Source organism: Capricornis sumatraensis, chromosome 13, assembly GCF_032405125.1.
Source record: "Capricornis sumatraensis isolate serow.1 chromosome 13, serow.2, whole genome shotgun sequence".
NCBI classification, from domain to species: Eukaryota; Metazoa; Chordata; class Mammalia; order Artiodactyla; family Bovidae; genus Capricornis; species Capricornis sumatraensis.
This window is the reverse complement of record NC_091081.1, coordinates 78,048,267-78,072,243: the sequence shown is the minus strand read 5'-3', so window position 1 is coordinate 78,072,243 and position 23,977 is coordinate 78,048,267. Positions and strand designations below refer to the sequence as shown.

General features: G+C 41.2%; 1 protein-coding gene across 1 annotated transcript in view; it reads left to right on the top strand.

Moving 5' to 3' along the window:
• Positions 1–23,977, top strand: part of IPCEF1 (interaction protein for cytohesin exchange factors 1) — a 161,642-nt gene that overhangs the window by 70,701 nt on the left and 66,964 nt on the right. Inside the window, exons 2-3 of the mRNA XM_068984971.1 lie at positions 14,699–14,735; positions 15,353–15,522. Of these exons, the coding sequence (XP_068841072.1) occupies positions 14,699–14,735; positions 15,353–15,522 (207 nt within the window). The remainder of the gene's footprint in view (positions 1–14,698; positions 14,736–15,352; positions 15,523–23,977) is intronic.

Sequence of the window (23,977 nt, the reverse complement as noted above, 5' to 3'; positions counted from 1 at the left end):
AATGGGTATATCTTTCCTTTTCTCCTTTGCTTTTAGCTTCCCTTCTTTTCACAGCTATTTGTAAGGCCTCCTAAGACAGCCATTTTGCTTTTTTGCATTTCTTTTTCTTGGAGATGGTCTTGATTCCTGTCTCCTGTACAATGTCATGAACCTCCATCCATAGTTCATCAGGCACTCTGTCTATCAGATCTAGTCCCTTAAATCTATTTCTCACTTCCACTGTATAGTCATAAGGGATTTGATTTAGGTCATACCTAAATGGTCTAGTGGTTTTCTCTACTTCTTTAGTTTCAGTCTGAATTTGGCAATAAGGAGTTCATGATCTGAGCCACTGTCAGCTCCCGGTCTTGTTTTTGCTGATGGCATCCGGTCCCATCACTTCATGGGAAATAGATGGGGAAACAGTGGAAACAGTGTCAGACTTTATTTTTTGGGGCTCCAAAATCACTGCAGATGGTGACTGCAGCCATGAAATTAAAAGACACTTACTCTTTTGAAGAAAAGTTATGACCAACCTAGATAGCATATTCAAAAGCAGAGACATTATTTTGCCAACTAAGGTCCATCTAGTCAAGGCTATGGTTTTTCCAGTAGTCATGTATGATTGTGAGAGTTGGACTGTGAAGAAGGCTGAGCACCGAAGAATTAATGCTTTTGAACTGTGGTGTTGGAGAAGACTCTTGAGAGTCCCTTGGACTGCAAGGAGATCCAACCAGTCCATTCTGAAGAAGATCAACCCTGGAATTTCTTCGGAAGGAATGATGCTAAAGCTGAAACTCCAGTACTTTGGCCACCTCATGCGAAGAGCTGACTCATTGGAAAAGACTTTGATGCTGGGAGGGATTGGGGGCAGGAGGAGAAGGGGACGACAGAGGATGAGATGGCTGGATGGTATCACTGACTCGATGAACGTGAATCTGAATGAACTCTGGGAGTTGGTGATGGTCAGGGAGGCCTGGCGTGCTGCGATTCATGGGGTCGCAAATAGTTGGACATGACTGAGCGACTGAACTGAACTGATAGAGCTTCTCCATCTTTGGCTACAAAGAATATAATCAATCTGATTTTGGTGTCAACCATCTGGTGATGTCCATGTGTAGAGTCTTCTCTTGTGTTGTTGGAAGAGGGTGTTTGCTATGACCAGTACGTTCTCTTGCAGAATGCTATTAGCCTTTGCCCTGCTTCATTCCGTACTCCAAGGCCAAATTTGCCTGTTACTCCAGGTGTTTCTTGACTTCCTACTTTTGCATTCCAGTCCCCTATAATTAAAAAGACATCTCTTTTGAGTGTTAGTTCTAGAAGGTCTTGTAGGTCTTCACAGTACTGTTCAACTTCAGCTTCTTCAGTGTTACTGGTCGGGGCATAGACTTGGATTACCATAATATTGAATGGTTTGCTTGGAAACGAACTGCGATCATTCTGTGTGAGATCAAAGCTGTGTGTTCAGGATATTAAAGGAGGGTCTTATGGTCAAGGGCAAAAGCACACAGAGGTCACAGATATGTAAAGACAGAATCAGGGAGACTCAGGTTTAGAGTATCCAAAATTTATGAGAAATTTAAAAAGAAAAAATGCATGTGATTATAAGCATGTGTATGTGTTATTTGGGAAAATGGCATGAAAAGAAAGAATTAGGACTGTTGAATCCTTGAGAAAGATGATGCAGTGTTTAATTCTGATGAAAAAAAAAAGTAATCTTTCAGCTGGAAGGAGTTCATGTTATATGTTTAAGAGGAAATGGAAATTAAGATAATGAGGGCACCTAAGGACTTCAAATGAATAAACTGATTCATTGAAACATTCATTTAATGTTCACTGATTATCTCTCCTGAGTTTATTATGTGTCAGCCACTGTACTATGTAGGAATTGAGATTTAATGGTGAGTTGAAACAAGTCAAAATCTCCATGTCTTAAAAAAAAAAGTATGGCCTTGGATTTTTGAACAAAGATGGCAGATCTGATTACCCAAGGACTAAGGTATCATTCGGGAACTCCCAATCTACGGCTTTTACCGCTGTAATATGTAACCTCCTTCCCCTTTGGTTCTGGGTACAAGTGGATTCTCTTCTTGGTGGGAACTGTTTTTGGGTCTTTCTCATTTCATGAGCCATCATCCTCCGCCCCTAGACTGAATCAGCTCAGTTCTCCTTGTGTGTCAGTTTCCCTGTTATTTTTATCTCACAGCCATCAGTGTCTGGCTGCTACTGCTGCTGCTAAGTCACTTCAGTCATGTCCAACTCTGTGTGACCCCATAGACAGCAGCCCACCAGGCTCCCCCATCCCTGGGATTCTCTAGGCAAGAACACTGGAGTGGGTTGCCATTTCCTTCTCCAGTGCATGACAGTGAAAAGTGAAAGTGGAGTCACTCAGTCGTGTCTGACTCTTCGCGACCCCATGGACTGCAGCCTACCAGGCTCCTGCATCCATGGGATTTTCCAGGCAAGAGTACTGGAGTGGGGTGCCATTGCCTTCTCCGGTGTCTGGCTGGGAATGCTGGGAATGCTTAATATCTCTCTCAAAGGTTTCTTCCAGCTGCTTTTCAGTGGTTACTCTACTCTATCTTTCCATTCAGAAAATTAGTTCCATTTTCTGCTGTCATTTGTTCTCTAAATAATATGTAGCACCAGAGCCTATTTTTATGCTAGGTGGTTTTGGTAGGCCTGACACATTTGACCTAATGACATCCCAAATTACCCTTCATTTCCACTAAACTAACATGTATTGAGCTGCGTGTGCTGAGCTCTGTGCTTGGTGCTGGGGTACTTAGAGGAGGAGCCGACCACCTGGTGGGGGCAGGGTGATACTTTTAAGGGACTTTTATTGATCCCGACATGATAGGTATCATTGAAGTGGTATGTAAATAGTGCTAGTTCAAGAAACTAGACTCTACGCATTTGAAATTTTATTATGTGCGAGTAAAAAAAACACTGTTCTTTTTTTTTGTTGAATTGTTGTTATCTGATAGTATCTTTGTCTTACCTCTGATTTTCTCTCCTCTGAAGGGAAGCAGCAGGATTTTCAAAGCTAAAGCTTCACACAGAATCAAAAGGATTAACTCATTAAGTTCTGTCTATTTTAACACCTAAATGTTGGGTTGACCAAAAAGTCTATTCGGGTTTTTCCAGAAGATGTAACAACAGCCCAATATTTCCCCATCTTCACAGCACTTGCCCTCCCCCTGCTCACTGGGCTCTTTGCCTCTCTCTGCCCTTGTCTCCTCCCCTCAACTAACCTCTACCTGCCCAACAACAGCCAGGGTGAATTTGCCTACACATAGATGTGATTTTTCTACTCATCTTTTTCCGTCTGTTCAATGGCTTCCATTGGCTTTCAGATGAACTTTGTACTTTCCAGCATAATTTACAAGGCCCTTTGTAATGTGACTCAGCCCCCCTGAACATGGTTTCCACCCCCAAACCTGCTGTCCTCTGTGGTCCATGCCTCCTGACTTGTACCTGCATTACCGTACTGCATCCTCTCATGCATAGGTCTTCATCTGGAGGGCCTGCCCTGACTCCTCAGTTTTAGGTAAGCACTGTGATGGGGTGAGACCTTGTTTTCCTTCTCAGTTCTCTTTCTTCTGTGTTTCCCTGGAAGCTATGTTAAAACTTTCTTGCCACTGAATTGCTGGTCCTTGACACTAAGTGACTGTGCAGTAAGGGGTGGTTGAATAAACAAAAACCATAATTTACCAACTTGTGACCTGGAAGAAAGCACTGGCATGACACCTTTAGGATCTGGGTCAGGGATTTTAGGGAAATTTCCACCCATTATGATTATATTTGGTACAATCATTAAACACCCATTGTGTAGTTCTTATGAGGCTTTCCGTACATTATACTGTGCTTCTTCATGTGGCTCAGTGGTAAAGAATCCGTCTGCCAATGCAGGAGACATAAGAGACTGGAGTTTGATCTCTGGGTCACGAAGATCACCTGGAGAAGGAAATGGTAGCCCACCCTAGTATTCTTGCCCGGAAAATCCCATAGACAGGGGTGATTGGTGGGCTACAGTCCCTGGGGTCGTAGAAGGGTCAGACACGACTTTAACAACTAAACAACAGCAAGCAGCAACTAAACAACAGCAACTAAATACTGTGGTCATTCAGCATTATACACTAAATCAGTACGCTTAGTTTTCTTTTGTGATTCATTTCTCATTAAAATAAATAGATAAATAAATAATGACTAGCATATGAGTCTTAAAGGCTTGATTACTAAAGTCTCAGATTTTAGCAACAGCATTTTAGCTAAGGAAGGAAAGCAGCCTTAATTTAAGGATGACAAGGCTCAGAGAGAATGTGACACAATATCTCATTTACCATTGTACACAATTCTTTTACCCAAAGGTTTCAAGAATTGCTTTCAGAGATTGCTTGAGTGGAGAAGAAATGTCACAGTTCTCTTAGATCAAAACTTCATGACAGTGTTTTCTCAAAAATTGTTTAAAATAAATTTCCTTCCCTAAATGTTTCCTGGAAAAAAGAAATGCCAAGGGAAAACTTCCTGAAATGAAAGTCTCTGCATAGAAATCTGGAGAAGGCAATAGTAACCCACTCCAGTACTCTTGCCTGGAGAATCCCAGGGACGGTGGAGTCCATGTGGTCATGAAGAGTCGGACATGACTGAGCGACTTCACTTTCACTTTTCACTTTTCACTTTCATGCATTGGAGAAGGAAATGGCAACCCGCTCAAGTACTCTTGCCTGGAGAATCCCAGGGATGGTGGAGCCTGGTGGGCTACCGTCTATGGGGTCGCACAGAGTCGGATGTGACTGAAGCGACGCAGCAGCAGCATAGAAATCACAGTTGCTTGGCGCAGTCTTTCTGCTGATGAGGACAAGCTCACCGAATGTGAATGGACACTTCTGGTACTGTGGTTGTCGGGTTTTTTGCCTGTTGCTGGGACTGCATCTGTGCAGCAATCTAACAGCAAACTGGTCCTTGATGTGTGTGCTTTACAAAAAAAAAAAACTCTGCATACATCATTCACAGAATGTGTATTGCCTGGTCCTTCTGTGCACTGTGTGCTGGGAACAGCTGCCACGTGATTCCAGCCCCTTTGGGAAACTGCCCTGCCCCCCACTCCATCTCTGTGCCCGTGGTGTGTGTCTCAGGGATGTGGAAATATTCAGGGATGAACTGAAGAATCTCTTTTCCACCTTTTTGTTCAACTGGAAAGAGCTGAAATGTTGGCAGCTTGCTTTTTAGGCTCCATCAACAGAACTCTGTGTTGAATTGGCTGTGCCAGTGCTGCTTTGAAGGCAGGAAGCTGCTGTGCATATTTTCTGTCCCAGGTAGGACTTGGAGTGGAGAAGTACACGACAGCTGCCTGGGCAAAGATGACAGGGTGGGGGCTCGTTGGCTACCTCTGGAAGACTTGTGTCCCTCCACCTAGCACCTCTTCTCCACCCCATGCGTTCCTATTTCTTGGGTTCCAGATTCTTAGTCTTTGGAGGATATGGTTAAAGCAGGATGTCAAAGAAAGCTACTGTGGTTTTTCAGGCGGTAGTATTTTAGCTTGAAGTAGAGATTTGTCTTCCCTGGTGATGCAGAGGTTAAAGCGTCTGCCTGCAATGTGGGAGATCCCTGGGTCGGGAAGGTCCCCTGGAGAAGAAAATGGCAACCCACTCCAGTATTCTTGCTTGGAGAATCTCATGGATGGAGGAGCTTGGTGGGCAAGAGGAGCCCATGGGTCGCAAAGAGTCGGACACGACTGAGCGACTGAGCGAGCGAGCGAGCGAGTGAGAGACTTGTCTGCTTCAGTCTCCTGTTGTTCTGGTCCCTGATGGCTCAGCAGTAAAGAACCCGCCTGCCAATGCAGAAGATAAGAGTTCAATCCCTGGGTCAGGAAGATCCCCTGGAGAAAGAAATAGCAACCCACTCCAGTATTCTTGCCTAGGAAATCCCATGGACAGAGGAGCTTGGTGGGCTACAGTCCATGGGGCTGCAAGAGTCGGACATCATTTAACAACTGAACAACAACAAGAGGTTTGTCCAGCACAAGTCCATTTTACCTTTAAAGAAACATCCAAGGTCATCTCTCCAGGTAGGTTCAAACTTAGTGTCAGTTGATCCCAGCAGCTTTTCTCTATGTATGTGGCTTTCTGTGGGGAGAAGAATGCAGAGCAATTTTGATGTTGCTTTTCTCTGCTGATGTTTGTGGAGGTATTTTCAGCTCTGAGCAATCAAACACTAGATGGCTTTCCAGATATTTGTTAAATCTCCACTTGTACCAGGCACTATCATTAAGGCATTATAGGAAGTAAAAGTTGACATAAGACACAGTTAACCTTTTGGTAAATATTTATCAAGTGTTCCCTGTGTGTTAGGCATTGGGCTAGGTGCTAGATTTTGAAGTCATGGCATGTTCAAGAATGTCAATTCTATTTTGAAGTTCTGGTCGATCTAAGCAGAGCTGTCATTTAACTATAGAGCTGATAAAGGAATTTGATAAACTTTAAGAACCAGCATTAACAGAGGAATTGATTAAGTAATTATATGGGATGGAAGAAAAGCCTATATGAGATTAACCACAGTTGCTGGTTTGGACCACTGGATGGATTGTCACCACCGTGTTACCACTCAGATTTGTAAACAGATAAGTTATCAACCCATTTGAGAGGAGAGGTATCAGCAAACCATTGAGGAATAAACAAGACAGAAGTAGAGTAGCCTCGAGTTAAACAACAGACTTAGGAATCTGAATGGCGAGGTCTGGTATTGGCTGTATTGATACCTCAGTGTGATCTGAGGGGAGGTTACTTACCACACCAAGAGGAAGTTCCTTCTTTGTGAAATAGTAAAAACAGTACCTACCATGAAGATCTTTGGGAAATAATAGAAATCAGTTCTTACAATGACTGCAGGTAAATAACCCTGAGTGAATATAAGATTATTATAAGAGCTCACTGCCTTCTAAAGTCAGAGAGGGCTTCACGGTGGAGGTGGCATTTGACCTGGGTCTGAAAGGAAGGGTGAGTGTTAAGCAGATGAAAAATAGGGGAAGAGAATAAAGCATTCAAATGTATGAAATTGTTAAAGTGCCTGGCATTTCTGTGGGATAAAAGAAAAGTTTAGGGTGCCAGGAGAGGAACTGGACAGATGTCTTGGTGGTATATTGAAACCACTGTGGAAAGTGACTCGTTTGTCACTTAAATTGTGATTTCAAGGTGGGGTCTCATACTTGAAATGATTGGTTTCCATTCAGCACTGTCCTGCAGGTTCACGTGTAGACACTCCACTCTGCTGTCAATACAGAATTCAGTGATAAAGAGAAAACTGTAGAACACAAGAAAAGCACAGTAGGCTCAAAAACACAGTGCTCATCTCTGTGGATCAGAAATGAAAAGGGGCATCAAGACTGAAGCTACAGCTTGATGGGAGCCTCATCTGGAGGTAGAAAGTAGTTTTCCTCTGGTCCAAGTGAAGCTAGCTCCCCTATGAGTATCTTTACAACTAGTGCTACCTGGGAGAAGCTCTTTCTTAATTGCAAGAAGGATTATCAGTAGGACACTTTGAGAGCAATCAGGGTATATCCAAAAAATTAAGGATGCATATATCCTATGACCATGCGATCTACTCTCAGGTAAATACTCTAGCCCATGGACACATGTGCCCATGTGTATTATATTGTACAATGAAAGTTATACAAAGTTGATAATTGCAACAATGTTGTGGCAGTGCACAATTACATATTAAATATGGGTTAATATGTGAGTGGATAAATAAACTATGGTATTTTCATTGACTGTAGTGCTATCTTAGAACTACAACTGCTTATCTCAACATGGAAAAAAAAATCTCAAAAATACAATACTGAAAATTAAACACCTCCATTAATGCTATTAGGGCTTCCCTCGTAGCTCAATCGGTAAAGAATCTGCCTGCAATGCAGGAGACCCAGGTTCGATTCCTGGGTCAGGAAGATCCCCTGGAGAAGGAAATGGCAACCCACTCCAGTATTCTTGCCTGGAGAATCCCATGGACAGAGGAGCCTAGCAGGCTGCAGTCCATGGGGTCACAAGAGTCGGACACGACTTATCGACTAAACCACCGCCACCATTAATGCTACTGCTTATGGTATTGTTAAATGCTCCTTGTAAATACTAAATTTGCATGAGAATGATAAATATCACATTCAGTTTAGTGTAACCTGGGGTGAATGAGAGGGAAATGGAAAAGGGAAGTTGTATATCATGTATTCATATTTCATTCCCTTAAAAATAAAGTAAAAACTAAGAAAGAAAAGAAGAAAGTAAGAAATGTGTACTCAAGGAGTTAGAATATGAACAGCTGAGACTTCTGATATCATGTAGTTAAATGGCTTTTCAATTTCAACATGCCACTATCAGTGAACAAGTGTTTGTCTATAGTTTACTGCAGCAGAGATTATAAGCACAGGAGCATAGTTTTGGAAACACGTGTAACAACCTCTGTCTTTTGGCTCTAGGACTCCTGTTACGATCATGTCTCCTGGAGAGACTAGTCTTTAGTGCTCTGTTAACTTCTTAAATTCCCATTCCTCCCCAACTCACTGAAATTTGTTTTCTAGCCAACACAACGATGAAACTGTTTTGCCAAGGTCTCTAGTACTTTTTTCTTTCTGTTTTATACTGGTGAGTGTTTGATGGTTTTGGCTCACCTCTCCCTTCAGTCTTTCCCTCACTTCCACAACAATCCCTCTCCTGATTTCCTTGTTTCCTTTTGCTTGTCTGCTCCGTCTCCTGGCAGTCTCCATTCCTGTTCATTCTGTGTAAACGCATTGGTCTTCCTTTGGATTCTGACTTCAATCCTTTTACATCCTACACATCTGAGTGATCTTACCCAAACTCAAGATTTCCACTCTCTATATGCCGATGATTCCTGATTTTATGCCTTTATTCCAGACTTCTCCCACATCTCTAGACTCGTAAATACTATCTATGCTATTTTCCCATGTGTCTTATATACATCAAACTCGATATGTTTACTCTGGATATCTATGTATATATTTACAAATGCTGCTGTGTTAAGTTGCTTCAGCCGTGTTTGACTCTGTGCGACTCTATGGACTGTAGCCCACCAGGCTCCCCTATTCATAGGATTCTCCAGGCAAGAATATTGCTGGAGTGGGTTGTCATTTCTCTGCTTAAGCCATGTTCTCTATCAGTTCAGTTCAGTCACTCAGTCTTGTCTGACTCTTTGTGACCCCATGGACTGCAGCATGCTAAGCCTCCCTGTCCATCACCAACAACTGGAGTTTACTCAAACTCATGTCCATTAAGTCGATGATGCCATTCAACCACCTCATCTTCTGTCATCCCCTTCTCCTCTCACCTTCAATCTGTCCCAGCGTCCGGGTCTTTTCAAAGGAGTCAGCTCTTTGCATCAGGTGGCCAAAGTATTGGAGTTTCAGCTTCAGCATCAGTCCTTCCAATGAACATTCAGGATTAATCTCCTTTAGGGTGCATTGGTTGGATCTCCTTGCCATCCAAGGGACTCTCAAGAGTCTTCTCCAGCACCACAGTTCTCTATATTGTTGTCATTTATCCACTGATAAAGCTAGACACTCTTTCCCTGACACGTTTCTCTCCCTCACTTTCCACCTTCTAGCTTCCTCCTCCTCACCCTCCTCTCCTTGTCCCTCCTTCTTTTTCTTCTCCTTTCTCTTCTCCCTAGCTCTACTTTTATTTCTCCAGTTTCTCAATGTAGAAAGTGCCATTGCATCCAGCTTCTCCTCAAACTCCAATTCCCGCTTTTCTGTCCTCTTACTTTATATAACATCAACAACCAAAGCAAATACCTTAAAGGTTACTACTTTGTGAATTTTACTCTTGAAATAAATGTATGTATTTTACTGTTTCCTTTTGTGACTTTGGGCGAAACACTGAATCTTGATTTACTTCACTTTTCTCCTCTGACCTAAGTGGTGGGAAGGAAATCTACAAAAGAGGGTATGTGCGTCTACATATGACTGATTCACTTTGCTTTATGGCAAGAGACTCATGCGACACTGTAAGGCAATTATACTCCAATAAAGATTAATTAAAAATTTTTCTTCTCTGTAAAATGTGCGTTATAATAACATCTAAACTGTAAATGTGACAATTCAGTCCAGGTATTTATGAAAAGACTCACCCTGGCAAACACTATAAGCTTTATGTTTTGTGGTTATCATTGTTTTCAATTATTGCCTATTGTTATTATAAAGTCTCTGATCTATCTTCATTTTTCACTATCAGAGGGTTTCTTTTCATATTAACTTGTAATATTTAAGGTGGCTAGTCTTCTGGAAAAAAGTAGCAAGTTTTTCATATATTTTTACAGGTGAAATTTTAATATTTAAAGCTTGAAAATTCTCTTTACAAAACTGAGTTTAATTTGCCAGGAAAAAGGAGAGATTTTTTGGGGGGGTAGGGGGAAAGGTGTTTTGTAGAGAAACTCCCTAATGGTTTTATCAGCTGGAGCTGGCTTGGCCCTAAAACATTCAGGAATTTTTGTGGCTTGTTTAATGGAGAAGGAAATGGCAACCCACTCCAGTATTCTTGCCTGGAAGTCCAATGGATGGAGGAGCCTGGTGGGCTATTGACCATGGGGTCACAAACAGTCGGACTGACTGAGTGACTAATACTACCCTAGAGCTTTGAGGCTGCTTGTGTCCTTTGGCTCAGGCTGCTGGCCACCTAAAGTATTGGTAGCTGAAAACTGACAATGCTGTGAGGGTTTATACCATGGAACTTGGGAAAATGCCGCAAATCAGGACCCATCATAGCATATCACCGTATAATTTTAAGACGAGACCATTGTGAAATTTGATGTAATGACAATCTATTTTGTGGTGAATTTTAATATGTCACGGGTAAATTGTACTTTTTAAGATTTAATTGCTATATAAATTAGAAATCAGTATAATAATTACCCTTAACTTGGATGTGAACACCATCATTCAATATCAGAGGAGGTCCATTTGTATATTGTACACTGGCTCCTTTGTATATTTATACAGCATGTGTTTTTGAGTGATTAATGGCCAAGTGAATTTTTTACCCCCCCAACCTAAAAAGTAAAAGAAAAATAGTGTTTTTCCATAAAAAGGAAATATTTATTTAAAAGAAAAATTTCCTCAAATTTTAGAGCCGAATTAGGGCAAATTCAGAATTTCGTTTTCCCTACAATATCCCAATAGGAAGAAAATCTTGTGAGAAAAATACCTTACTAGGCTTCAGATATTTGTTATAAAGAGACACAGGTTCAATCCCTGGGTCAGGAAGATCACCTGGAGCAGGAAATGCCAAGCCATTCCAGTCTTCTTGTCTGGGGAAATCCCATGGACTGAGGAGCCTGGCGGGCTGTTGTCTATAGGGTCCTAAAGAGTCGGACATGGCTGAGCATACTTACACATACATTTGTTATAATGGTTATAATTCCCTATCAAAAAAAATAGTTTCATAAAATGCTCACTGTTTGCTTGGCTTTTTCTTGCTCATCTAGTGGAATAAACCACATGTGAGATCTTTTTGAAACTGACGAGTTCGTGGGTTCCACTTCCTGTTGTGAGGAGTTAGACATATCTCAAACTTACTAAAGTTCTCAAGATTGTTTTCATTCTTTCATCTAAACCAATTTAGGTTTCAAGTTCATGTTGATCAAGTGAAAATGCAATTCCCGCTAATTTATCGTTCCTGTAATATGAAGCTCAGCTTCTGGTTGGGGGAAACAGTTTGAACACTTATACAGATTTTGTGATCATTTGCCTTAGGAAAAGTTCTGTCTGAGGGGTAGGGCTGACTCAATGACTAAACTCCTTCCCCTCGTTTTAAAAAAAAAAGAGTCTGAATGAAGTCCTCTTGGTTTTTGGTGCTCACCCTGCTTGAGGTATTGTCCAGCCTAGAGCCCTACTTCTCATTAGTCCAGGTGCAAGAATCTAGCATAGACTGAGGCCTGTTTTGGGGCCACGTTGAGACAGAGCGTGCAGTTTGATAGAGGGTTTTCTCTAGAACCAGCCATCAGCTTGTATGGTAGAACTGGAAAGACCTTGCCAAACTGTGCTGTGCTGAGTTGCTTGAGTTGTGTTAGACTCTTTGCAACCCTATGGACTGTAGCCCACTAGGCTCCTCTGTCCATGCGATTTTCTAGGCAAGAATACTGGAGAGAGTTGCCATTTTCTCCTGCAGGGGATCTTCTCAACCTGGGGATTGAACCAATGTCTCTTATGTCTCATCTCCTACATTGGTAACAGGAGATACCTTTACTCCTAGCATCACCTGGGAAGCCTGCTGCTGCTGCTAAGTCACTTCAGTCGTGTCCGACTCTGTGCGACTCCATAGACGGCAGCCCACCAGGCTCCCCCGACCCTGGGATTCTCCAGGCAAGAACACTGGAGTGGGTTGCCATTTCCTTCTCCAATGCATGAAAGTGAAATGAAAGTGAAGTCACTCAGTCGTGTCTGACTCTTTGTGACTCCATGGACTGCAGCCTACCAGGGTCCTCCATCCATGGGATTTTCTAGGCAAGAGTACTAGCCCATAATTGATGGATGGAGGAGATTCACCTGCTCCCAGTCAGGAGGGATGGAGCGTGGGGTGCCTCCCTTCACAGATCCTACAGCGTCCTCTCCTACTTTCTCTTCTTTTCTAAGCTGTTCTTTTTGTGTAAGCTAATGTGATTGACCTTGTTCAGATGCGCCAGAATGGTCTAGGACTGTCTCTGTCTACAATTCCCTTTTCTTCCTACTCCCCTGTGGTTCTTAATTTGTCTTGAGAGCTTCTTGGGGTCTCCTGGACCCCAGATTCTCTTAAATTATTCCCACTGTTTAAATTGACTTACCCTCTTCTTTTTCAGTCCTGGCTGTCAGCTAAGTTCTAGCTATTGAAATAAAATACATTATGTGAACAATATATTTGGGTTAAAATATTTTGTTAATGGGCTTTGCTGAACTCAGAAAATTGCATATAGAAAAAACCCCAGGAGAAAGAACGTTGGAGAGAATAGTGGGAATTTTAGATCAGGATGCAGGTCAGTGTGGGAGATATCTTATGAAGTGGGAATGACTAGAACTTGGTCAAAAATGCCTAAATTTTAGTTGCCTGTCATGACTCTAATATGTCTTCTCTTGCCTAAAATTTAGGGCACATATTGCCTTTGTCATGTCCATTTTTCAAAAGAATGATTTATTTCTTCAAGGATAAAATTTTATTCTAATATTTGTAAAATAAAAAGTCAGTATGAAGTTTCTCAGGAAATATAGTTTAAGGCACTTTAACTTCATCATTGAAGTTAAATGATGAGAGAAATACATCTGAGAGAAATACAAATCCTGCCTATCCTAAAACTTGATAGGAAATTTTTGTTTATTATATATGAAAAATTTGTTTATATCTATAAGCATATAATATTACAGTGCATACATAAAGGATTTTTAATTTTTAGTGCATTTTTGTGTGCAATCATATTAAATACTTATGAGACTTATGGGGTTGAATTTATAAATATCTTGATTTTACAAATGAAGCAAGTTGGTTTTGAGTGCTAAACTGACTTTTCCTTGGGTAACACAGCTACTAATTACAACAACTGTAAGTTGATTTCAGGTCTCTGGATTTAAAAATCCCATCTTACTTCCACTCTGTCATATTCCCTCTTCAAACATATAATAGAACCATTGTAATTATTAGAGCAATAGTTAGATACAGAGGATATTAGTCAGTTGCATCTAGAATAACTTTATAAGATCTTGTAATAGGATTGCATACCAATTTTTAGAACTCCTCTTCGATTATGTACATTTTTTTTTTTTCCAAATTCACTCAGAAGATTATGTCATTTAACCCTGACTGAATTCAGCTTAGATATCATGGAGGAAAAAAAAAATCACACACACACACACACACACACACACACACACAGAGCCAGTTGAAAGATTTTTTTTTCTATTTTTGTTTATAGTCTGATGATTTTACACAAATTGTTTAAAATGTACTGTGAAAAAAATGTGTATTTCAGATATAGTATCTTTTTTTCTAATTTGAATCTTAGAAGAGCTAGTATAAAATAGAAATTGGTAATTAATTTATCTTCCATAAGACAATATGTGAATGAAACCTGGCTGCAAATCAGAATTTCCCAATAAGGAGGGTTGATAGGTACTTACACCGCACCAAAAGAGGCTGTGGAACTTCTTTTTCTGGGATGTTTAATTCATGTGGTTTACATGCAACCTGGTGGAGATAGCAGGACCATGAATTTAGTAGTCTGATGTAAACCTGTAGTCCTGTGAGATTGTAATGGGTGTCTTCCAGGTTTATTTATATAGTTGCTGCTCTTTAGAAATGGCGCAAAATAAAGCAGGCTATAAGTTTTCCTTCTCTCACAAAAAATAAAAGGGGAGATATTTGTATTATTTTTAAGAACTTGAGTGAACGCTATCCTGTCATAACTAAAGTGGTAGTGAGAAAGGTGGTTGTGGGTGGAAACAGGAAACATTAGTGATAAATGCTGTGTTACGTATTTTTTCAGGTGCAGCTAAATGTCTATTGATTCTAATTAGCACATTTTGTGCCTCAGCTAGTAAGCGCCCCTTTAGCTCTGCTTGGAGAGTTTTTTTTTTAGCTTCCATCCTGCTCATAAACACTGCCACCTCCTCCCTCCTTCTCTCTTTACAAATGTTACAACACAATCAGAAATTTCCTCTTTTCTCTCCTTCCTGCATTTCCAGCAGGTTCCCTTGCGTCAGAAGCAGAGAAAGAAAACTCAAGGTAATTAGATCTTTTGTCTCTTTATCCCCTATTTGTGTGTGTGAGTGTCGTGTTCTCCTGGATGTCTTCTTTGGGATCCGATTTTTGTCTGTCTTAATGCTAATACCAGGACGTGGATGGCAGATTAACGTGGGGTTCTTGTTTTTGGATCGATTTAAAGAAATGATGGCTTGCTGTTCATTTGGATTAATCCCCCGTGGTATGTCAATAGAGCTTACAAAGACTGGCACTGAGTCGGCAAGTGGCTGTATTTCTAGGTGGGCATTAACCCTTTTCCATCTCTTGCATAACTTGCTATTATTGTTGAAACAAGCTGGTTAGTGCAGTGATGTGCCTGCCAGAATCATGATTTTCACGTTTTCAACTTACTCGACTGAAGGATGTTCTTAGACTTACACCTGCATGTGTCTCACTGTTTCTTTGATCTTGTCCCTTCTAAGCACCAAATGAATGTTTAAAAATAAAATCGATAAATTACTTTATTTTTCACATTTACTTTGCATAAATCTTGGTACAAAAATGCAACTTCCTGAAGGTAAACAGTGTACAGTTCCCTTTCACTCTGTCTTATAAATCAGGATACGACGTTACCTACTTTTTCATGTACTCGTTTGCAGGTTTTTTCAGCATGAGTCGAAGGAGGATATCGTGTAAAGACCTGGGGCATGCTGACTGCCAAGGGTGGCTCTATAAGAAAAAGGAGAAAGGAACTTTCCTAGGCAACAAATGGAAAAAGTTCTGGGTGGTCCTGAAGGGGTCGTCGCTGTACTGGTACAGCAATCAGCTGGTGAGTCCACTCTCTTCCTCCTCTTCCGTCTTCAACAAAGGGTGGGTCAGAGATCATGATGGAGCAGGTGGTCCCTATGGGAAAGATCATTTCAATTTTGGGGACTTGGAATAGAGCAAATAAACCAATAAAGCTCTAGAAACTGTTTCTGTGGATATGTAGGTTTTTCTGTTGTACTTGGAGGAGAAAACCATCCGGCTTGACTAATCTTTGCTTGGAGAGGAGCATCCCAATGTATACCCGTCCTGAAGGAGGATTTCGGGGCCTGTTAATGTTACTCTGCCATGAGAGATGCTAATCATTTCAGGATTTTCATGGACAACACTTGCTATGGACACTTGACATTGCTGAGATCTCTACTAAAAAAAGGGTCTCAACTTTAAGAAAAGTTGAGGGTATAAGCTGATTCTGTCCACAGAAGCTGTTTTCATTTCTCCTCCTTCATTATTTTCTTTTCTTCTGACCTTCTCTATGGGTGGGGTGGGCAGGGGTTGGTTTTGGAACCTCTAACCTGTGTGCCAACATTGCGTCACTGAGTGTCTTCTCTTGTTCTTTGGTGTGTACACCGATGGCTTTAAGCTAATGATCCTTGGACAAGTCTTGATAAGAAAGTTGCCTAATTTATCCTGTAATAGGCAGTGTACTTTTGAGATCTATTTTGCAGGCGAGTTTTCTGTTGGAAGGGGGTGAAAATAAAGTTATTGTTAAAATGTGTGATGATCAAAATTTAAAAAAAAAAAAAAAAGTGTTCTGATCCTTCCTGGCTTGAGGCATTCTGGAAACAATGATGTTGTTGAATATTGAGCAGAGACCTTTCACAGAAGAACTCTCTCCACTAATCCCAAGTAGCCAATTGCTGATCTCAGGAGAGCTTGTTTCCCGTTTTGGTTGAGTGAAGGTCAGCAATGGATGTCCTTTAATCTATTAAGGAGAAATCATTTAGAAATTGACCATAAGCCAGAACAGTTCTTTTTATCTGACACCATTCTTTCAAAACGTCTTGTATATGCCCATCTCTTGAGCAACAGAGCTTTAGGGCAAATAACTTTATAAATGTAAAATAAGTGCCCTGTGTGGTTAGAAGGTGAGATTCTCAGCTAAGAAATTTACATTCACTGACCACTAATCGAAAACTTGTGTATCCACGTGACCCAAAGACCTATCCTGTAAGGGTTTGGTTAAACGGCCCTCAAATCCAATTCCAGTGCCCTGGAGTCGGCTCCCTCTCCTGTGCTTCTAGATTCTGTACAGCCCCTCCTCTGTCTCCTGCTCCCAAGTGTATTGCTTTGGTTTCACCCAAAACCTGGTACAAAATTCTTCCCTGAGTTTTATGAAAGTATATATTTTTGAGTTTTAGCAATTTTCTTAAAGATTTGGGAGGTTCACAAGTAAGAACCACCTTGCAGAATACGTAATCCTCCACTGTCTCCTTTGTCTCTCTTTTGTTCTCCTCTCCTGGGCACATTCATCGTCTCCTCCAGCATGGAATGGTTTTATCCAAATTAAGGCAACCTTGGGCTGGGCTCTCACCTTCTGTCCTAAGGGATTTTTCCTAAACAAATACAGCTTCCTTCTTTTTTTTTTTTTAATGAGAAAGTTTAAGATGTATTTACTTTAAACTTTCAAATATGCAATACAGTATTATTTACTATAGTCACAGTATTGTACATTACATCCCTATGATTTATTTATTTTATAACTGAAAGTTTGTATTTTTAGTATCTTCACCCCTTTTGCTCACCCCTCAATCTCCACCTCGGACAGCCACCAATCTGTTATCTGCATTTTTGAGCTTAGGTTTATTTCTTTTTTAACGATTCTACATAAAAGTGAGAGCATACAGTATTCATCTTTCTCTGTCTAATTTATTTCACTTAACATAGTGCCTTCAAGGTCCATCCACGTTTTCACGAGTGGCAGAATTTCATTATTTTTAGAGCTGAATGTGTGTGTGTGTTAGTGGCTCAGCCGTGTTTGACTCTTTGCAACCCCATGGAATGTAGCCCAACAGGCTCCTCTGTCCATGGTATTCTCCAGGTCCCTCCTCCAGGGGATCTTCCTGACCCAGGGATTGAGCCCAAGTCTCTTGCATTACAGGCAGATTCTTTATCGTCTGAGCCACTAGGGAAGCCCGTTATAGCTGAATAATATTCTATTATTTACATATCTCAGTCAGGTCAGTTCAGTCGCTTAGTTGTGCCCGACTCTGCGACCCCATGGACTGCAGCATGCTCACGTTGTTTTAATTCACTCATCCATCGATGAACATTTGGATTGTTTCCGTATCTTGGCTGTTGTAAGTGATACAGCTTCCTTCTTAATGAAGGTTAGTAAATTAGGGTTAATGTAATTTTCTGCTTCTCATTTATAATGTTTTAGGCTTTTGCTTTTGGCTAGTTGTGGCAAGTTACAGTCTGCATCTTTTATGAAATGAGACGGCTTACTAATTTACTTTTTAATAGCTCTTTAGGAATTTTCTGAGACTGTTGGGAAGATTGGGTGCTGATGGAGCATAGCACATCTGTGGGAAGTAAAAAAGCTCAGATATAAGCCTGGCATTAATTTCCTCATTCAATCGCATTTTTCCTCCAATATGTTCTTGGTGCTATTCCTGTCTTCATAGAATTGAATCCCCTCTGAACCACACATGGTTACAGAGTTGGCTTATTTGGCCTCATCAGTTCATTTGGCTTGTTTCTCTTAAGGGAGCAATGAATTACCTATTTTAGGCATTAGGAATCTCATGCTTCCATAGGGACCAGCACTGTTGACGGAGACTTGATGAGAAAGAGAAAAAGGAGGGACCATCAGACCCCCTCGAGGCCCCTTGTCCTCAGTTGCTGTCATACAAACACATAAAGCAATACTCAGGGAGCAAATTATGAATTCGAGTAGAAGTAGATTAGCAACATTGAATGGAGATAAACTTATTGTTACCTGGCCAGAGAATTATCCTATTCAGCTAGTGGTATATAACAGAACAACCCTTTCAGCTCCCTAATTCTATGCTGTGTTATAGAGGAGTCATCTCTACACACACACACACACACACACACACCCTGACATCTTAATTATATGTTTGTTTTGGGGGAAAAAGTCTATTCAGTGAATACTTAATTTAAGAGTCATAGTCCTGCCATCCATGTGAATATGAACTGTGAAGAAAGAGCCAAACACATACCCTCAGGCTGAGAACATTTATTTACTTTAGGCCACTCAAGGAATTCAGACTCAATAAAGTAGCTCCCAAGGCATCTATCCCTTGTGAAGAAACTTCTTTTTCTTATACCTTCCCTGTTACCCATTCTTTTTCATACGGTAATGAAGCTGATGGTTTCATAGCCAGAGCCTCCTCTTATCAAATCAAATGCCTGCCAAATGCCAAGGGAGAGTCGAGGTACCTTTCCTACATGTTTTTTTTTTAACTCCTCCAAAATACCCTCTGAAGTAGCAGTTGTCACCATATTTTGATCGTTGGGAGAAGGCCGAGACTCAGGGAGCTCACGCACATTCTCCAGGTGATCAGAGTCCTAACAGAGGTAAAACAGATCCCCTTAAGCCCCTTAGACTTCTCAGGCCCAGGTTTTATCCTATGCCAACCTGACTCCATGCAGGGACCAGGATAAGCTTGGTCCCATGTGGTTCCCTGCTATTGTCTGCCTTCAGAGGGGCTCAGAAGGAGCAACTCTGGAAGTGAAACGTGAGGCTGGGCTTATGCGCAAGTTGTGGCAAGATGCTGCCGTGTGGCATCCCTCTGCTTGTCTCTCTTGTTACCTGACAACCTGAGGAGACAACACCCTCACCTCTCTCGGGGTTTTGTTATTGTCGTTACCTAGAAACCGACACATGGTGTACTTCCTTCTTCCACCGCTCTTTGCTGCTTTAGAAAATGCTATGCAGATTTTCTTGAGAAAGGTCAAGTCCAGACATTCATCTATTGCTTTTCACACCCCATCTTACTCGCACAGAATCTCATGCTGCACACAAGAATTTATGCCATGTTTCACAAAACCATATTCAAGTTGAACAGCCTTAAAAATCCAGGCTGTTTCAAATCCTGGATTGAAATCCACACAAGTGCTTTTCCTTACCGCTAAAGTGCCAGTTCATTTCCTGGCTCCTGATAATCTACTGGCCTGTATCTGTCTTACTCTCCCCACCCTCTACACTGCCACCCAAGCTGCAACTGCAGAACTAATTTTAATTCTTTATTAATGGCACGTATGCCAGCTCTCTCTGTAAGCCTTTGCATATGCTGTTTATTGGCTCAGATAACTCTTTGTCTTCATCCTGTAAAGTCTTTCTCCCACTCAATCCCATCAAGCTTACTTCTCCTAAATCAAATTTTAGGTTGAGTAGCTGATCCTCTTAGTGTCCTTGAATTCCCTGGTGGCTCAGACGGTAAAGCGTCTGTCTACAATGCAGGAGACCCAGGTTCGATCCCTGGAGAAGGAAATGGCACTCCACTCCAGTACTATTGCCTGGAAAATCCCATGGACAGAGCAGCCTGGTAGGCTACAGTCCACGGGGTCACAAATAGTCAGACACGACTTCATTTTCACTTAGTGTCCTTACCTTTCCTCTGACCCAGATTAGGCCACCTCTTCTATGCCCACGGAAGCCTATGCTTAATACTTATTACACTTATCTTCCTCTTTTGTACATCTTGTTGTGTGTATTTACTCGCTCAGTCATGTCTGACTCCATGTGACCCCATGGACTGTAGCCTGCCAGGCTCCTCTGTCCATGGAATTCTCCAGGCAAGAATACTGGAGTGGGTTGCCATGCCCTCCTCCAGGGCATCTCCCCAGCTCAGGGACTGAAGCCTGGTTTCCCATGTTGCAGGCGGATTCTTTACAGTCTGAGCCACCAGGGAAGCCTGTACATCTCCTTAGTCTTGCTGTTTTCCACTATTGATAATAATCTCTGTAGAGCAAGATTGAGTATATCTTTAACCCCTTAGGCAGTGTCTGACACTTACTAGGCACTCATGTTGTATTTGTTGATTTTATAAATAAACAAGATTTAGGAATCACCAGTATTTATCTTACCTGTGGGGGTTTTGAGAAATGGGCTGGAGAGTAAAGACAGCTTTTGATGGAAAATAATTTTCCAGTAGAATAACATCGATTAAAAAAAAAATAGTCGCACCTAGTCACGTCTGTTCTTAAAAATACAGGACAAGATCCAATTTGAGATTTGCTAGGTTTCCATGGTCCCAGATGGGTCCCACACAACTGCTTGCTCCCATTTTGTTAATGTCTTATTACAGTTTATTTTATTAGATTCTTTCTAACCATGGCCTCTGGCTGAAAACAAGGGTTCATTGATCCAGATCACCAGGTTGGGGCAGAAATGTTGAAAGAGAGAAGGAAGACTTCCCAGGGAATCCCCTCCACTCGAGCTTTTCACCTGGATTCCAGGCACGTTTGAAGACTGTTTGGGATCAGCATTTTCCCTCTGGAGGAGGACAGACAAAGTTTTGAATTATTGTTTTCTTTCAGGCGTGTTGCTATGAAATAGTGACAGGATAGGTCCTAAAGATGTGATTACTTATTGGTGAAAAGTATATTTTTTCAGCTTTTAGATTTCCCCTTTTGCTATAACTTATTTTTCTTTTCTAAGAATTCTTCATTAATATGTTGTGGATTTTATTTATACCCGAGACTGATCATATGGTAAATATTATATATGTTATTTTGTTATATAACCCATTTAAAATCAGTGAGGTTCTTAAACGTTTCTAGTCACAGAGCATGTAATCATTTTGATGGTGTATCTTCTTACTTTATCTAAGAGCATATGTGAGCTATCAAAATTCATCAAGGGAACATATGCATTAGGCTAGTATAAAACTTGGAGGCATTGCCTAAACAATTTAGGCTTTAATTACAAAGCACAGTTTAATATTAATTACAGATAACAGATGTTAAAATTCTCTTTCTAAATGAGCCAAACATGAAAAGTTTATCATCTATCCTTCCATTCATCCACCTCCCCACCCATTTATATATACTCCCATCAGTATTTATTGAGGACTTGAAAATAATTTAGACTAACTAGTTGATATAGATGTTATAAATGTAGAATTACAAATAAATTACAAATAAATGAATTGAGAGACTGCAATTCTTCACTCTATTAAGAGCTTAGAGACTGGTGGACACAAAAAGACCTGTGTAAATGACCTGATCAAAAAAGTTGGTGAAGAAAATGGCTCTGAGAGTGAGCAATACAGATGAATTCTGTAAAATTCAGGGTAAAGGGAAATATTTTGGGTTGAATGTGGGAGAGTTCTGTCAAGCAACTTTTATTCCTGGAAGATTCTTCTCCCTTTCTATCTAGGAAGGTGTGTTTTCCTTAATCTCATCATTTTCCAAAGCTGTGTGATTTCCTTGGTCAAAGAAGCCAGCCTTCTTTACTGGATAAACATAATTTTCACCAACAAAAAAACATTATTCTTGTGGATTGCAGTAAATTTAGAAAGTCTTCATGGAGAAGATTTTCTTAGGATCAGCCTTGGAAGACAGTTTTTATTATTTTTGTTTTTTTTTAAGGACAGAGGGTAGGAAGTTGTGCATTCCAGTCTGGGGACTGATGTGAACAAAGAAATGAAAATATAAATGAACTGTGCCAACCCATTGTGTTAGGCATTATACTGAATTCTCATAAATCTTGGCAAGATAGAGTTTATTATTCCCATTTTTCAAGGCGTTTAATGCAGCTCAGGGAATTTAAGTAACTTGCTCAAACCTGCTTAAGGAATAAGTGGTAGGACTGGAATTCGGAATAAGATTTACCAATGCTAAAGTCAGGCTACATGACCTCCCTGTTTAGAGGTGAGCCAGGATCAGCAAGTGTGGCCCTAAATGCACATGGTAGGAATGTGATTTGGTCAGTAGGCAGTAGGGAACCACTGCAGATTCTTGAGTCTGAAGGTGACCTCATGAAATTGGCTTGTGAAAATACCAACCGCACAGTAATATAGGGGCTATGTACTGTGCTGTGCTCAGTCGCTTCAGGCGTGTCTGACTCTTTGTGACTTATGAACTATAGCCCGCCAGGCTCCTCTGTCCATGGGATTCTCCAGGCAAGAATACTGGAGTGGGTTGCCATGCCCTCCTCCAGGGGAGCTTCCCAACCCAGGAATCGAGCCCATTATCTCTGGTGTCTCCTGCATTGTAGGCCTTTTCTTTACCCACTTAGCTACTTGGGAAGCCCATTAACACACTAAGACCTCCTAAACCTTTTTTCCCACTAGCTCATGCTATCAGAAGGCGGAGAAGCAAACCTACAGATCTGTCTCCTGACTGCCTTCATAAGGCATGGTCTGTTATCCGCTGCACACAGGCCTCCTGAATGCACGGTTTCTCCAGCCCAGCAGAGCCCCTTAAACTGCTGCTGTAAGTGACATTTGCAATAAGCAAGGGCACCAGTATAAAGACAACACTAATGGAATAGTGTCAGAGCAGCATGTCACATACTCCCATCAAGTATAGGATGTGGAGTGAAGAACAGAACCAGGAGAAATCATGTCAGAGCAGGGCTGGTAGGCAGTGCAAGTGGCCTGTGCAGGAGCATCCTGTGCACCAGCAGGAAGCCAAGAGATGCACCCCATACCATGTTTCTACCAAGAAATGGGAAGAATGGGGTCTGACAGGAAAACATTCTGTCCCTAAATAAAAGCAGAGCTTGGTTCATGGACTCTGAATGCACATTTATGGCATAAAAGAGTTTCAATTCTCTGTCTTCATAAAGCAAAAATCTCAAGTCTTTGTGGTTGAGTTTTACATTAACTGGCACTTTATTTTGCTTAAAAGCTAAATATTATCAGTTTGAGAAGAAATCCACTGTGATATATAGATCTCCCCATTTTAATTCTAGGGTTTCTTATTTTGATCCTTGGTAAAATATTCTTTATCTAAGAAACAGAATAGATACATGTTCAGTTCAGTTCAGTTCAGTCGCTCAGTCGTGTCCGAGTATTTGCGACCCCATGAATCGCAGCACACCAGGCCTCCCTGTCCATCACCATCTCCCAGAGTTCACTCAGACTCACGTCCATCGAATCCACGATGCCATCCAGCCATCTCATCCTCTGTCGTCCCCTTCTCCTCCTGCCCCCAATCCCTCCCAGCATCAAAGTCTTTTCCAATGAGTCAACTCTTCACATGAGGTGGCCAAAGTACTGGAGCTTCAGCTTTAGCATCATTCCTTCCAAAGAAATCCCAGGGCTGATCTCCTTCAGAATGGACTGGTTGGATCTCCTTGCAGTCCAAGGGACTCTCAAGAGTCTTCTCCAACACCACAGTTCAAAAGCATCAATTCTTCGGCGCTCAGCCTTCTTCACAGTCCAACTCTCACATCCATACATGACCACAGGAAAAACCATAGCCTTGACTAGACGGACCTTAGTTGGCAAAGTAATGTCTCTGCTTTTGAATATGCTATCTAG